Source organism: Barbatula barbatula (genome assembly GCF_947034865.1).
Source record: "Barbatula barbatula genome assembly, chromosome: 11".
NCBI lineage: Eukaryota > Metazoa > Chordata > Actinopteri > Cypriniformes > Nemacheilidae > Barbatula > Barbatula barbatula.
The window spans coordinates 21,878,711-21,896,116 of record NC_136774.1 but is presented as its reverse complement, the minus strand read 5'-3'; the positions used below and the strand labels follow the sequence as shown (position 1 = coordinate 21,896,116).

Below are 17,406 nucleotides of genomic sequence, written 5' to 3'. Positions count from 1 at the left end.
CCTGTTCATTTTAATACACTCAAAAATCACTTTTAACTTGAGGTTTTTTTAAATGCTACTTGATGAATTGCTAGCTGGTTGACTGGAGGACTGTCAAACGATACATTGCGATCCATCGCATCCAGAATAAAAGTTTGTGTTTACATGTCTGTGGACTGTGCATATTCATTTTGTATTTATAAACACAAAACATATATTTAGGAAATATTTACATATTTTTTTTTCTATTTAGCGATAGTTTTAATCATATATAAATGTTTTATTATTTTATATTTTCCTTAAAGAGTAAATATTCCTTGATTTTTAAGGTCCTATTTTGGTTTATGTGGTGTCCAAAAAACAAGTTAACGTATTCTTATTTTTTTTCCCAAATAGGACGATGGAGCTTTCTTTGTTTCAAGAAACCTTTTCATCTAAAATGCAGGAGGTGACACTTCAAGAGACGAGTACTGACAGACCCACACCAGGCACGCTGGTCTAACATGCAAACACACCAACCCTGCAACCACACACACACGCCCGGTGCATCTCATTTAACACAAAGACTAAAGCAAACACAAGCTTCTGTTTGTATAGATTCACAAAATGAAAGACTCTTGGCTACCTTTGCCGTAGATTCAGAATGAAATCATTTTGACAGAAATCAGTCACTGCGGTTGCAGTCAAGATATTTTTTCCAGCATGAAATTAAGCTCTTCTTGCCGCACACCATCTATAGTTTTGTAAACTTTCCTGTCAGTCACCAGAAGTCACAGCAGGTTCTGCCAGAGGTTAGGTAGAGAAAGAATAAAAGCCACTAATATAATATGTGAAGATTCCCATTTGTAGCAAACAATTTTTATAAATTACATGAAATAATTTCCAGCTCTTTTTCAATGCATAAACAAAGAAATACAGTTTGGTCACTGTGACCGTCCTCAAGCTGCTCTGATCTCGTAATATGAATCAGGATCCTCTTAAAGTTTTTAGGAAATAATATTTCTATGCAAATTACATTTGCATGCGTTGTGTGCGTTGACACGTTAATACCGTGATAAAAAAAGCCAAATGTTTAACCTTTGGACTGTTAGAGAGGCAATGACTGACCGTATTTAATGAAATTTTCTTTTTCGACAAATTGGAGTATGGAAGAGATGCTCATTCAGGGTGAAGTCATTAAGAATGGCACAACGGTCGCTGTGCGGCTCAAATGAATCCTTATCTGTATCACTCATGTTTTCTATAGCCTCAGGATTAATTATATACCAGTATTACCAAATGCAATGAGGGAAAAACTGAGAAAGTCAAGATTAATGTGCAACATCACACTTTATATATTTAGCAAAAAGCGCATTAAATCATGTTCAACAATCAAAGAAATGTTACATGCACATATAAATATATTATTTGAATAATATTTTTGTTGCATTATCTGTAATGAGAACAATCACTAATAATAACAATGAGAAATACAGAACATCAGGGCGTATTAATAGAGAGCTGTGTATTTCATTTGAGAAAAATGCAAAAGAACATTGTGGTCTTAATAGGCTTTGTTTTCTTTATGCAAATTATTTCCCTTTTTCGAATGATTTTTGGGCTAAAATATAACGTATAAACGACCACTAGGAGGAGCCTCTTCATTTGTTTTGGGGGGTTTCTGGATCTAAAGCATCTGCCTCTGCAGATGTATGCAAAACATGTGCCAGGTGCAGAATAACCAGTTTCTTTTGTGTTCTGTCTTAATTGCAATTGTGTTGTTTCTCCTATTGGATTGACTGCCGTCATCAATATTTACTGTATTTCTCAGTAAATACATTGAACAGAATGAAAAAGGCAGATTAAACAATTTGGGATCTTTCCGAGACCAGTCATTTTCCCACACCGCCCTTTCAGAATATATTTTATTTGAGGAATTGCCATACTCGGAATGTGGTTGATCGTAATAATGCCAGGATTTGACCATTGTGCCTAGCAGCCACAAAAAGTGGAGAGGGCTTTAGTCATCTCCAAAGGGAAACAATGACTTATCATAGTGTATTTCTCAGATACAGGTTAATTATAAGGAGATCCTGCTTATGAAATACCATCACATCACACTCTTTGGGTTAAAGACTAATAAAAGACAAAAAAAAAAAAAGAGTTGTGATTGCTGGCTGATCCACTCAATTATTATGGTCTGCTGTTTTTCTTATAGTGGTAGTGTTCATTTCGATAAATCCTTGCTATTTCAATGCATGCAGGTGTCTGTTAACCCTTATTTCCTCTAAAAGAAACTTCCCTCTGAAATCCCTCTTGATTCTTTCAGTAGGTTGTGTTATTATTGACAGCATCATGTAACTCATAAGCCTCTACATGTCAGATGCCTTCACCATAGAAACAGTTGAACTTACCGAAGCAATCCAAACCTTCTCAGATGCTGAGCGGAGAGCTCAACCTTGTCACCAAATGCTGCCATGCTTGTCTCAGGACTATAGAAAGCTGCTTTGATGGTCTGTCCAACATCATTGGTGCACACGTTTTAAAAAACGTTTATTTCATATAACACACGACTTAATGCGAAGGTTACTGTATGTCTATGCTTGTCGAGAACATGTTTAGGCCATGTGTCATTTTCAAAGCTCCTCCTACACTTATTTGAAATGATTTCTACTTAAAACAAAAGACGATCTAATAATGTTGAACGGGATGGAATTTTATCTCGATTTATTTTTGATTAAGGTCATGAATAAAAACGATCAAAACCGAAGGCAAATAAAACCAATGAAGTTTGTTATATCTAATTTGCTTCTGTATCATGGTACCAAATGTTAACACGTTTTCAAGATGTTTTCTCCATGTTTTGGACCCTCTTCAGATTGTATTTCCCTGCTTTCGTTTAATTCTGTATCTGAAACACTTGTTTAACTGTTATCGTGTGTGAGCGTGTGTGTGTGTGTGTGTGTTTGATCCCTTTTGGAAGAACCTTTTCCAAATTGTACATAATTTGCTGTTTTGACATTTTATATCTCCTATTAAAGAACCAAGACTGAAAGAAAGTTTGTTTATAATAAAGTGTTTTGGTCAGATACGTTTGCTTCTGTCATTTAAGCCTCATATATTCGATACACAGACTGTGATCATCATGGGAATTCTTTCAATGCATAACATTTGTCAATTCTTTCAACGCATAACGCATGTCAATTATTTCCACGCATAACGCATGTCAATTCTGTCAACGCATAACGCATGTCAATTCTGTCAACGCATAACGCATGTCAATTCTTTCAACGCATAACGCATGTCAATTCTTTCAACGCATAACGCATGTCAATTCTTTCAACGCACAACGCATGTCAATTCTTTCAACGCATAACGCATGTCAATTATGTCAATGCATAAAGCATGTCAATTCTTTCAACGCATAAGGCATGTCAATTCTTTCAACGCATAACGCATGTCAATTCTTTCAACGCATAACGCATGTCAATTCTTTCAACGCATAACGCATGTCAATTCTTTCAACGCATAACGCATGTCAATTCTTTCAACGCATAACGCATGTCAATTCTGTCAACGCATAACGCATGTCAATTCTTTCAACGTATAACGCATGTCAATTATTTCCACGCATAACGCATGTCGATTCTTTCAACGCATAACGCATGTCAATTCTTTCAACGCATAACGCATGTCAATTCTTTCCACGCATAACGCATGTCGATTCTTTCAACGCATAACGCATGTCAATTCTTTCAACGCATAACGCATGTCAATTCTTTCAACGCATAACGCATGTCAATTCTTTCAACGCATAACGCATGTCAATTCGATCAAAGCACAACGCATGTCAATTCTGTCAACGCATAACGCATGTCAATTCTTTCAACGTATAACGCATGTCAATTATTTCCACGCATAACGCATGTCAATTCTGTCAACGCATAACGCATGTCAATTCTGTCAACGCATAACGCATGTCAATTCTTTCAACGCATAACGCATGTCAATTCTTTCAACGCATAACGCATGTCAATTCTTTCCACGCATAACGCATGTCAATTCTTTCAACGCATAACGCATGTCAATTCTTTCAACGCATAACGCATGTCAATTCTTTCTACGCATAACGCATGTCAATTCTTTCAACGCATAACGCATGTCAATTCTTTCAACGCATAACGCATGTCAATTCTTTCAACGCATAACGCATGTCAATTCTTTCAACGCATAACGCATGTCAATTCTTTCAACGCATAACGCATGTCAATTCTTTCAACGCATAACGCATGTCAATTCTTTCAACGCACAACGCATGTCAATTCTTTCAACGCATTACGCATGTCAATTCTTTCAACGCATAACGCATGTCAATTCTGTCAATGCATAACGCATGTCAATTCTTTCAACGCACAACGCATGTCAATTCTTTCAACGCATTACGCATGTCAATTCTTTCAACGCATAACGCATGTCAATTCTGTCAATGCATAACGCATGTCAATTCTGTCAATGCATAACGCATGTCAATTCTGTCAATGCATAACGCATGTCAATTCTGTCAAAGCATAACGCATGTCAATTCTGTCAATGCATTTCATAGATAGATAGAGCCGTACATTACAGATACTGTACGTGCATACGTCATTAATCTCACGAGGGGCACCGCAGCGCAGAGTTACGTTATCACATAAGTTACGATGTAAAACAATAAAACGGATAGCGCCAATAAACACAAGATAAGACAGTGATTGTGAAAAGAGCCTGTGTGGTGTAAATGACAGAATGAACTCCACCTATCGGCGCAGTTTAATGTCACCGTAACGACTGTTTGTCTTGTCGATTCACGCTTGGACTCAATGAAAGACGACGGCGTTCGGACCCTTTGAATGACAGAGACCGTCACCACGTGGGTCTGTCAAGCTTCTCCTGTCATATTTCACATATGCTTTGAAATGACCTCCGGTCATCACAGGAAAAGTTCATCTGAGGAAGTTCAAGCGTATTAGCCAGCAGCGCTAGCTCGGTTTAAACGACTCTTGTGTGATATTTACACGCCGTTTAGTTCGCTCACGGTTAATGTGTAAACGTGCAAATGGTCTTGGAATAACTTTTGTTCGTGTTTTGTGAGGCTGTTGTTCGCGTTTGTACGGTGAGTTTGTTAGCTCGAGCGCGAGCGCTGCTAGCGGTTCCCGTGAACCGACGTTAAGTTACCTCAGTTGTTCAAATGATTGTTTTCAGGACGTGTTTTACGTCGATTTAAGCACAAAATAATAACAACAGTATTACGGTTGTAATAAACAAAACACGCTCTTCTCGGAGTTATATTCTAATAGCTAAAAGTTTGATCACTTTGTCTCAGGGGAAAACTTCAAATGAGTTGTTTGTTGACGTACGGTAAGATGAAAGAGCGACCGACAATGAATCATTGTTGCGTATAACATTTTGTTTTAGTTAGTTATATTAAAGTCTCTTTGATATCAGAGTCAAGGTTGTTGAGATCTCTTATGAAACTCGAATGTGGGGTCAGAGGTCAGATATAAGTATGGGGAGTCTCCTGCTCTCCATTTAATCTCAATGGTGTCGTTATATAAGAATTATAGAAAGAAATAGCTATCAGTGAATCTGTTTAAAGGTGTTTTTAGTTAGTTTACACATAGAGTTGTATTTGCGTTTCGTTGAAGTGGTTTTAACGTAAGTATCAATACGCTTCAGAGACCATGTCTGTATATTCAAAACTGCCCCCGCAGCTGAAGAAACCTCTTGTGAGAAACACCTTTCTCCTCTTTGTTGCCCTGTATGGGGCGAGAAAACTATCCCCGTATGTTTATGGCAGACTCGGAGGAAGGACTAGTAAGCAACCTAAAGCCACTGACCCGATTACCTCCAACGGAGAAGTTGCGGAGGCGAGAAAAAAGAGAAGCTCTCCGGCCGTGAACCGAGAATTCTTTGAGAGGTTGAGATGTCTCTTGAGAATCCTGTTTCCCCGCTTTGTCTGCAAAGAACTCGGCCTGCTGGGTTTCCACTCGCTCGCCCTCGTTTCCCGCACCTTCCTGTCCATTTACGTGGCCAACCTGGACGGCAAAATCGTGAAAACCATCGTGCAGAAAGACCCCAGGGCGTTCGTGGTGGAGCTGACCAAGTGGCTGCTCATTGCCATCCCGGCGACGTTCGTCAACAGTGCCATTCGATATTTGGAAGGTCAGCTCAGCCTGGCCTTCCGCACCCGCCTGGTGACCCACGCCTACATGCTGTATTTCAGCGATCAGGCGTACTACCGGGTCAGCAACATGGACGGGAGGCTGGCAAACCCCGATCAGTCTTTGACAGAAGATATGGTCATGTTTGCGGCCTCTGTGGCTCATCTGTATTCAAACCTAACCAAGCCCATTCTAGATGTGGTGGTGACCTGTTACACGCTCTTGAAAACCGCCGAGTCCAAAGGTGCCAACACCACATGGCCCTCCATGATAGCTGGTATCGTGGTGGCCCTCACCGCCAAGGTTCTGAGGGCTTTCTCGCCCCGCTTTGGTAAACTGGTGGCCGAGGAAGCCAAGAGAAAAGGCGACCTGAGATACATGCATTCCCGCATTATCGCCAATTCGGAGGAGATCGCTTTCTATGGTGGTCACAAGGTATGAATTTTCGTTGTTTGGTGAACTCATTTTGTGTGCATGCAATGAGAAATGTTCCTGAACCGGGCGGTCATGTGACGAGAGACCTTTTATAGGGCACAAAGAGATCATGTGATGTGTATACAAAAAAGAACCCCATGGAACTGGAGCAAATGTCTGTGTGCGACCCACAGCTCCGCACATGATCTGATGTTACCCCTAAAAATACAGATTTTTCTTATTAGTATTGTGAATATCTTGTCATTATGATTTAGAAAGGCAAGATCGACTTGTAAGTGCCGATTATTGTTGTGCGAGTCCACTGGCGTATTCATCATCTTGATGTTGTCTTGTTGCCTGTGTTTCTGTGTGTATGCGTGTCTGCGTGCGTTTTGCCGTGTCTGCGTGTGCACCCTGCGCAGATCGAGATGTTGCAGCTGCAGAGGAGCTACACCGCGCTGTCCGAGCAGATTAACCTGATCCTGTTCAAGAGGCTGTGGTACGTCATGCTGGAGCAGTTTCTGATGAAGTATCTCTGGAGTGCTTCGGGTCTGGTCATGGTCGCCGTGCCCATCATCACTGCTACTGGATACTCGAAATACGGTATTGATTGAATTCTGATTATCTTGAGTTCCTGTCTTCGTCTATGGTTTCATTTCAAAATGACCTTGATCCTTTGGTAGGCAATGTAGTATGTTGTCATGTTGACATAACTTCAAAGTAATATAGGCGTTTAATGATAAATCGCGGCACAATTTACAGACGTACAAAGATTTACGTCATTGTGTTGTTAAACTATGATGATGATATTTGCTGATGAGATTATGATGTAACAACTGGTTGATTCTATTGGTTGAACTGCCAACATGTGACCTGTGTCAACATATCAAATGCTTTATTTATTTATTTGAATAAGATGCATTTATTGCCCTAAATGATTTTGTAATATTGTTATATTTTATATTATAATTCTGTTTTATTTTTCTGTGACAGACCTCTTCAATTTTCAATTTACAAGTTGTCGAATACAACAGAAACTTTATTTAAAATGTTAAATGTTTTAGAGATCAATTAAAAAAAATTGTATTGTGTTGAATAGCAGTGTTCAGACCAGATTTGCACCTTTTGATGTTTTATTCAAAATCGGGTGATGTGACATGGGTCAACTAGGGAAAAACGTTGGATAGTTGTTCCTACTTCTTCTATTGTATGTGTGGTGTCTAATCAGATTCAGAAGATGTGAAGCAAGCAGCGATGGTCATGAAGGAGGAGGATCTGGTGAGCGAACGCACACAGGCTTTCACCACGGCCCGGAACCTTCTGAATGCTGCAGCTGATGCAGTGGAGAGGATCATGAGCTCCTACAAAGAGGTGAGATTGTCAACTTTGACTTCCCTTCAGTTTAAACTGTTTTTTTTACTGTGTATCTCTCATGGGTTAGAAAACAGGAGTGGTTTGTTGACTTGAGTTGTGGCATTAATGGATCTCTATTGTTGGTGAATTTGAGCTGAAAGAGCCGATGCAGTTAGTCCATTATGTTAAATGGTTGGTTATGAGATGTGGGAGTTGAAAATGTGCCATTGTGTGTCACGATATGCAAAATAAAGAACACAAATCAACCACTACCATTTCATTGCTTATGTGTATATTCAATTCAAGTTTAAGTGGGAAAGTTAATCGAGCAATTGGACAGGGTTTTCTCTGCCTTTCATGACTTTAAAACCTCCTGTCCACAGGTTACAGAGCTGGCTGGTTACACTGCCCGTGTGTATGAGATGTTCTCTGTGTTTGAGGATGTGCGTGTTGGCGTTTACCGGCGCTCGGCTGAGGAGGTAAAGCCAGAGAAAACGAAAGGAGACCAGGAGGTGAAACACGGCACAAGAGTGGAGGGACCGCTGCAGATCAGAGGTACAACATGCAATTTTACAAAGGCGACCTTCACTTTTGGCCACTACCGCACTATGTATGCCGAAGTGCACAGCATATAATGTGACTAAAACAGAACATTTGTTTTAAATTTGAACATAATACCTGTTGCATTAAGCTGTTGTCTCATCCGTGTCTGTAGGTCATGTTGTTGACGTGGAAAAGGGTATCAAATGTGAGAACCTGCCCATAATAACCCCTTCAGGAGACGTGGTGGTGTCCAGCCTGAACATCCAGGTAAACGCCTCTCATTTAAACACCTTGATTCTGCTTTAACACAGGGCCAAATATCCATGTCTATGTCATGTGCCGCGCAACTCACACAATAAATGTAAAGGAGACAAATTATTTCTGCGTCTATGCTGCAATGTGTTGTTTTCATGTACAGTTAATGAGTCTGGTCTGACATTGTGTTCTTTGCATGACTTCTGTGCATAGAGTCATGAGACTTTTATCTTTTATTTTAAGCAGTTCTGATACCATCAGTGCCGACGGTGCCCTTGAGTTTCTTACCAGTTTTTAAGATATTTTCTGACTTGCTAAGATCTTAAGGAGAGAATCACATTTGCTATAGGGCTGTATTTGAGTATTAATTCACTCTGTTATGTGGTGATGATTTTTCTCATCTTTTAGAATATGTGGAGATAGTATGAGCATCATGTACTCTGTTAAGGATAAAAGTAGACTTAATGCGTGTTGGCTGGACTTCCAGCTATTACGTCAGCTAGCACGAAAAGTGCACCAATGGAATGCTGATCTTTTCTCGCTACCGCTGTTTTAATGCATATTTTAGTAATCACCAGCAGAGAAACCCGCTCTTTAACATTCTTCTCGAAAGATAAACTTTGCGAAAAGGGACGGCACATAGCTTGTCGTCTAATTTTGTACATCAGTGAGTATGATGCTCACAAAACGGGTGCTAGTTGTGAATCCATGACATGACCACGATGCGAGCTTTAGCACCCAAGTCCATGCGCTGGACTTCAGAGAACGTGTTTCTTGAGTCTGGTTTAAGCTTGCTCCCTCATGATTAATTCATGTTTCCTGCTAAATTCTGAGAAATGGGTCACGAGCGCCACAGTGTGACCCCCCCCGGTCTGCAGAGGACAATGTGCTGATTATATTCCGCCCGTGCGTTGGTGTGCTTTTAAAGTTTCCACAGCCGTGTCTCGATATGTAGGGGCTGTATGGTGCTAATACCCTCTCACGGCCCTGATGTTGCAGTCACGCAGTGCACATGACACAATGCACATTACCCACAATGCTCTCTCAGATGGTTCCATAAACCCAGCAGCGTAGCCAAAAGAAGGTCCTAAACTCCCGCAGGCCAGGAGGAAGAAAGCCTGGAAGACGGTGATGAAGTCACAGACGAAACCACACAAGGAGACTGAAAAGATAGTGGCGGTGTACATGGTCGTCATCAAGAGAGCCTGTATTTGTATCTCTCTGCTGTTATATGTAATGTGCCTAGAAACATAAATTATGTCTTTTTATACTTATGTTCATGGTTTTAAAAGGCGTTTGTTAAAATACCCCTAGGTGCATTTTTCCATGCAATGGATATGAATGTTCACCTTCAAGAAGGTACCATTAACTCTGCAATATGACTGTTTTCAAATTCTCTTATGAAATTGGATATTCACATCACGTTCGCTTATAATATGCCAAGTTTTAAGATCTCTAATTTGTGTCTCCCAAAAGCTTTTATATAACTTGGAATATACTGTAGTTGTATGGGCGTTTTTAATCTCGCTCCTTGGAGCTAAACAAGAGGATTTTTTTGTGAACTATAAATGTTTAATTTGTAGTTCTTGCTGTGGCCCTGCTTTTAGATGATGTGATCCCGGATGATTCACATTGGTTTTATATGCGAAGGGTCCTTTAATAGTAATTGATGCTATTGCAGGATGCTTTAACATAATGATAGGCTACAGAGAGAGTTCATCTCAGTGTGTCGTGCTGTAGCGAGAAACCTTTGAAAACCATCAAGCTTTTCCCATCAGAGCGACTCCTTTTAACCCCGCGGTTTTACTGAATTTGTAAACACATTTGGCTGTTTCCTGTGGTTTGTCCCTCCATGTGTCTTTCTCTCTTTTTCTTTTTGTAAGGCTGAGTTTTTTTTTCCTTTGATTTTGTGATCACGATTATACATTTTTATTACATTTATTCATTTGGCAGACGCTTTTATCCAAAGCGACTTACAAGCAAGAGTGCATATAAACATTTTAACATCTAAACATAAGCAGTACCGTTGAATTTACATTACAATATCAAACATTTGCATAGCATTTCTAATATAAACTTGTAATGTGATAAGAGTAAACCCAAACAGCACTGTTTTGCTATCCATTGAACGTTTCAATGAACTATGCAGTTGTGATGTGTATTATGGGATGTGTTGCTTACGGTTACGTGTCTTCTGTAACAGTGCTGGGGGGATTTTACTTCTCTGGTTTGCAGGTTGAAGAAGGAATGCATTTGCTGATCACGGGACCCAATGGCTGCGGCAAAAGCTCTCTGTTCAGAATCCTGAGCGGACTGTGGCCGGTCTACAGCGGCGTTCTCTACAAGCCTTCACCTGAGCACATGTTTTATATACCTCAAAGGTACGGCTGTGACCGCACACCTGAAATCACTCTCATGACTGGCTGGATCTTACAGATACTGAAACTCTGTTAGTATAAAAAGTATTGTTCGGGGGCAGGTACAAAAATTTATTAATGGAATTTATAAACCAGAATCAGAGAATCAATTATTTGTACCCATTCTTTGTAGTATGTATATATTGCATTACTGTTGTTTTAGGTTTATGTATTTCATCAAATAATACTAGATTTTTCATAATTGAAATGTAATAATTACATTCGACATCTATATCTGAATACATTTCTTTGATCTGATGAACAAAGAGAAAGATATTTGGAAGAATGCTTCTTGGACCCCATTGACTACCATAGTAGGAACAATTACCTTTCTTTTGTTCTGTTGAACACAAAAGAAGATATTTTGAAGAATGTAGGAAAGCAATCTGGGGCACTTTTGACTGCCATTGTCATTTTACTATGGTAGTTAATGGGGTCCAAGAACTGTTTGGTTACAAGCATTCGTCCAAATATGTGTTCAACCAAACAAAGACACTTATACCGATTTGGTGAGTAATGAGTGACAGAATTAAAAAAACGACCTTTTAAAGAAAAAGTCACAAACATGTCTGTTAGCAGAATAATACATGCATACTTTGAAAAGCAATATGCCGTAATCTTTTCCGACATCATCTGATTTAGGATGAGCTATCTCTTATCTTACGTACTATGTGGTACAGAATAGTATGTAAATGCAGAGTGTGAATTGGGATTTGAAAGCAGAAGGCAGGTGATTTTTCTTCGTGTAGGTTCACGGCCCTGTGCAGATACACAGTCTGCTGGATTTTGTTTAAGTATTATGATCAATTAGAATGCAGAAACGTGGGTGTGCGCGCATGTGTTTATTTTCATTTCCCATGCCGTGCCAGGTTAATTAGCACTGATGAGAGTGCGATTAAAAATGGAAGCACAATCCAAAAGTAGTCAGCACATATGGTGCTCCTGTGACTGTGTTATATGTCGGCTTCATTACGGAACCGACAGGAACACGCTCTCACTTCCTGCTCGGATCACACAACGAGATGTGTCCAACATTATTTTAAATCCGCTGCTGTCTCTTATTTGCCTGACTGCTGCGCGATGAACATTATATCAAAGCTGTTTAAATAACACAAGTACAAACAGGAATGGGAATGGGAGTAGTAAGGAATATAATTGGACTTGATTCTTTACTTTTTCTACCTCTGGCATTTAATTTATTCAAAAGAACATGGTTTTATCCATATCATAGATGTTTCTTTTAATGTATTTAACAAGGGTAAATGACAAATATTAATCATGTATGCTGCTTATCTTGCTTGTAATTGGGTTAAAATGTGTTAGTATTTTGACACACTTTTATTTTTTTACATGGTCCACTATGCCTGTGGACATTGGCCGAATAACAGGAACACCATACAAGGATGTAATCTACACATTTTTCGAGCAGGCTTCACATTTTTAGCACCACTTTTCAGCCTTGTTGGCTTGGTCCTCTTATTCAAGTGAACACAGATGTTGGAGCACAGAGGATTGATGGATACATAAATCAAACACAACACAGCCAGACTGATCACACAATGAAAATATCATTACGTTCACAGCAAGAGAGCTGAATGCATTATCCAGCAGTGAAGTGTCTTCATGAAAAGAATCCATCTGATCCATTAAATTCACAACAGTGTCATAATGTTTCTTTGAACTCCTCATCGTGATGATATCTTGGATTCAGGTTGTTATTGTGTATTTGATTGCACATGTAATTGTGCAGGCCGTACATGTCGGTGGGAAGCCTGCGAGATCAGGTCATCTATCCTCATTCAGCTCAGGAGATGCAGGAGAAGAACTTCACAGACCAGCAGCTGGAGGAGATTCTCAAAACTGTGAACCTCCGCTACATCCTGGAGAGAGAGGGAGGTGAAAGACATCACAATGGCCTCACATTAGATGACTAACTTTACAAATTATGATTTTATTTATTTATATATTTCTTAAAATAATGTCTTAAGCAGCAGTAAAACATTATTACGTCATTAGGTTGGGATGCCCTGAGCGACTGGAAGGATGTGTTGTCTGGAGGAGAGAAGCAAAGGATGGGCATGGCCAGGATGTTTTATCACAAGTATGATCCATAGTTCTTACATTTTTTGACTCTTGACATGATAAATGTATGATTTTTAAAATTATTTTGTTTGAATTCACAGTGTAATCTGTAATATTCTTTTGACCACGAGTTAAGGCCTCTTTACTTTAGAAAAGTGTTGGCATTTTTTTAACCTTGGGTTATAAAGCCCCGCTCTGAATGGGATGCCAAAGATTTGCATTATAAATTGCTAAGCCAGGAACAGCGTGAAACAAGAAAAAATATATCACAGGGTTAAACATAACAGTTTCAGGTGTGATCATTTCTCCAATATGATATAATTTAGTCTTTGTCAATAATAATCTTTATATTCTTGCGGTTATTATGGCTTAATAATTTTTGAACTAATTAGTTTATTCCTAAAAGAAAAACTTTCAAGATGCTAATGTATGCAAAAACTGCAGGAAAGAAAAACGTCTCATGGTTTTCATGAAGTCATTAAAGTGATAAAATATTCAATTACTAAATGTTATTAGCATTTAACTGTGTCTTGTGGATTCAGTGCATGATTCTGGCATCTTTACAATTTACAATTTGCATTTGAAGCGAGCAGCTGCTTTGGGGGAGATTATGGTTGAACCACAAAGATATTTATTAACCAAGGAAGAATATAATAAAACAACTCGACTGTGTATTCTGCTGCTTTTAAGTCTGTTTAAAGAGTCCCCAACAACTTCAGTTTTTGTACTTAATGCCGATAAATCTGATTTATCTTTTACAGACCCAAGTATGCTCTCCTGGATGAGTGCACGAGTGCTGTGAGTATTGATGTGGAAGGCAAAATCTTTGAAGCTGCAAAGGACGCTGGGATTGCGCTTCTGTCTATTACACACCGTCCTTCTCTCTGGTGAGTTTTCAATCGTATGAAAATGAAGAGCAGTTTCTTTATTGTAAGAAAAAGAAAATATTTTTCAGGAACTAAGAAGTTTCATGAAATATATATATATATATATATGGAATTATAAACGTGCATGTGTTAAGGGGCCATATCACATTTATTTTGGGCTCTTTTGAAATTCAAGTGCTTATATAAACAATATAAAACTCCCTCACCAGATCAAATAGAACATTTATAGATGAGTGTCTTCAGAAATCGCACCATCAACATCAAATGCCACAATCTTATTTTTTAGATTCTCTGTGTAGAATATGGTCCCTTTGAAAAATGACAGGTAAACTCATGAGATTATTTTGAAGTTTTATTATTTCATCCACACGTTCCGCTCGCAGGAAGTACCACTCCCACCTGCTGCAGTTCGACGGCGAGGGCGGCTGGCGCTTCGAGAAGCTGGACGCCTCCACGCGTCTCTCCCTGCAAGACGAGAAACACCGTCTGGAGACGCAGCTCTCTGGAATTCCCAAGATGCAGCTGCGTCTGGTGGAGCTGTGCCGCATTCTGGGGGAGGACAGCAGCCTGCCGAGCCCGGAGGAGACTGAGGAGGAGAACGGGATGGTGGAGGAGAAAGAGAATTAGCAGGAGAAAGAGAGGGTGTCTGCTGCTGGAAAAGACTAAGGTCTTATGAATTGATTGACAGACACGTGACAGATGTGGTCAGGTGTGTGTGTGTCATAGATCGAGGTTGATTGTTTTGCTAATAGGGTTGGGAATCAAGGACTGATTCCTTTTCGATAATGAAACCGAAGGATTTTCATCAAATTTGTTTCTTTACCGATCCTGAGACTCCTGCCTTCTTCTGCCGAGTCAAGAGGGAACACTGTAATGAAATATGTAAAGCGCACATCAGAGCCATTGACATGGTGATCAGTATGCATCTTATTTTTTTGTCAATTGAAGTCAGTTAACGCACATTTTTGGCGTTATGCTGCTGTCTTTGCGGTATCAAGCCTAAATATAAGATAAAGATAACACAGTTAGTTACAATAAATGTGAATCAGTTGTTTTTCCAACAATTTTACATTTTATTCCTCAATATGCTGTTCTGCTGTCTAACATGATCTCCAAATTGTGAACATAATAAGAGTCATTTTCTAAATATTGTTCATCCACTCCTCAATATTATTGAAAGACCAACAGAAGCGAACCTGATTGATCAGTTCTGAGTCCACTTCATTCAGACTTATTATTCCCTTTGCAAGTTTCTAACGCACAACAGGGATCTTCTAAAGCTTTTGTTCGCTGCACAAAGACAATGCATACAGTGCCCGGTTGTGTTTGTTTATATGTGAGCGTGTGTTTGATGGTAGTACATCAGACTGCGTGTGTGTTTTGGGGGGGGGGGTTGTGGGATACGAGACAGCTGCCAACTCGACCAGGTGCGGCCGATGATGAAAGCACCTATGAAAGCTGTTCGTCTGCGTCGTTATCGCTGTTCTCTGAAGAAATCTCTGGAGATCTGCGGGACCCTGTTGGCTGTGTGTGTCTTTAGGGAAAGAGTGAGAGGCAGTGGTGATATTTTGGCACTTTTAAGAAGTCCTCACAAATGCTGTCTTTGAAATCCAGGGCTTGGTTTTATTTCAGAAAAAATGTTCTTGGTATATATAATATATATAAATCGTATAGATATTTGAACAATTACTACATGCACATTTTTATTTTACTTTTGAACCCTACAGAAAGCTTTGTGTTTAATGGATTGGAATCTAAAAGATTTGTTTTGAAAGAGCCGGGTCAGCTTAAAACCAGGTGGGAATAAAGTAGATTGGATTTTCAGAAACACATCTGTCTATTGTATTTTTAAATTAGATTTCCTAATGTCTATGACATTCTTATTGGTTGACGGATGCCTACTGCCTACTTCTCAGCTTTGGGATGCATAATAGAGGCACTTTGACAAACATTTTGACCCCTACGTCCGTCCTTCTTCTCCATTGGATGCATAAAACGAAGAGATGTTGTGCATGTAAACGTGGTCATTAAAACGTTTCCAGTATAAAACTGTAGCTTTAGTTCATTTGAAGAGATTATTCGTTAACGTTCTAAAACACTAACAGTCAGTGCGAAGCACCTTACAAGCAAATGTTTCCATTAAAATTTAATTTCCCATCATCTATCTTCATAAGACAGACATCAGTTGAACTTGAATCTCTCCTTATGTCATTTAGAAGAGAATGTTTTACTAATCATTTGAGTTTGGCGTTCAAATGTTGTAGAAAATGTCAGAGGGAAGATGCTATACAAGTTTTTTGAAATGATAAGAAAGAGCTTGATTTTTTGGTTGTCCTCGACCGCCTTTCAGTCCAAAGTGATGAAATCTGAAATGTGTGTTTAAATCTGACGACCACTGTAGCAAATCTGAACAATGAACGAGACTCAACCTGCAGTTTCTTTAAAGTGTCCTTAGTATATCAAACCTTTCAAGAATGCTTTTGTTTATTGATGCATTTGACCTAGAAAAGTCAGTCTCTTAGATGTTAGACGATTGAAGACAGAATTATTGCTGTTAAATAAATGAGCTTAAAATTAAATATCATAGTTCACAATATTGTACAAGGAAATGTATAATGTGTGTGTTTCCAAAAATTTTATAATGTGAGATTTTGCACCGAACATTTCAAACCAGAATTGATCTTTTCATTGCAGTGATTAGTTACGGGACATTTCAAACTAACATGATACTTTTCCTACCAGAAACGTATGGCGTTTTCTTTAGGTTTAATACAAATGACTGATTGAAATGTGATCGATCATGATTGTAAACCTTGCACATTTGCCTGAATTATTAAAATAGTATTCTTGCAATTTAATAAAACCTTTCCTCTAGAGAACACATCTCTTTGTTCTTTTGCTTGCTTTTATGGCTTTTGCAATTGGAAAGTAATAAGTTTCAAGTTCAAGAAATGCGCTCGGCGATCTTTCTACATACATTGTAATTTGTAAAAGATTTTAGAGAAAGCGTAATGAAATATACACCATCGTTAAGAAGTTTGGCGTTATTTATGCTTTATGTGGAAATGTGGAAAACTATATATTGGTAACTGAGCTTTGTAGCTCAGTGGTTAGAGCATGGCGTAGCAACACCAAGGTCATGGGTTCGAACTCCGAGGGTTGCACACAGTCGGAAACAAATGCATACGAAATGTAAGTCGCGTTTGCCAAATGCATAAATGTAAACTCATTTAAACCTTGGAAAATCACAAAAGTAACTGGAAATTATGTTGTGACTAAAGAATATTTCAAATAGAT

At 39.0% G+C, this 17,406-nt stretch overlaps 2 protein-coding genes across 5 annotated transcripts in view; both read left to right on the top strand.

Moving 5' to 3' along the window:
* The window catches only part of ccdc120a (coiled-coil domain containing 120a), a 37,039-nt gene extending 33,997 nt beyond the window's left edge, over nucleotides 1-3,042 (top strand). For all 4 annotated transcript variants that reach the window (XM_079466964.1, XM_079466963.1, XM_079466965.1 and 1 more), the window contains exon 11: nucleotides 376-3,042. In XM_079466964.1, coding sequence (XP_079323090.1) covers nucleotides 376-481 — 106 coding nt within the window. In that variant the 3' untranslated portion in view covers nucleotides 482-3,042. The remainder of the gene's footprint in view (nucleotides 1-375) is intronic.
* Nucleotides 3,043-4,726: 1,684 nt separating this feature from the next.
* On the top strand, nucleotides 4,727-16,991 carry abcd1 (ATP-binding cassette, sub-family D (ALD), member 1). Its single transcript, XM_079467030.1, has 10 exons — nucleotides 4,727-6,593; nucleotides 6,995-7,175; nucleotides 7,801-7,943; nucleotides 8,309-8,480; nucleotides 8,641-8,735; nucleotides 10,959-11,104; nucleotides 12,891-13,036; nucleotides 13,157-13,241; nucleotides 13,984-14,109; nucleotides 14,493-16,991. The coding sequence occupies exons 1-10, from the start codon at nucleotides 5,679-5,681 to the stop codon at nucleotides 14,734-14,736; spliced, it is 2,253 nt and encodes a 750-aa protein (XP_079323156.1). The 5' UTR covers nucleotides 4,727-5,678; the 3' UTR covers nucleotides 14,737-16,991.
* The last annotated feature ends 415 nt before the right edge of the window (nucleotides 16,992-17,406 follow it).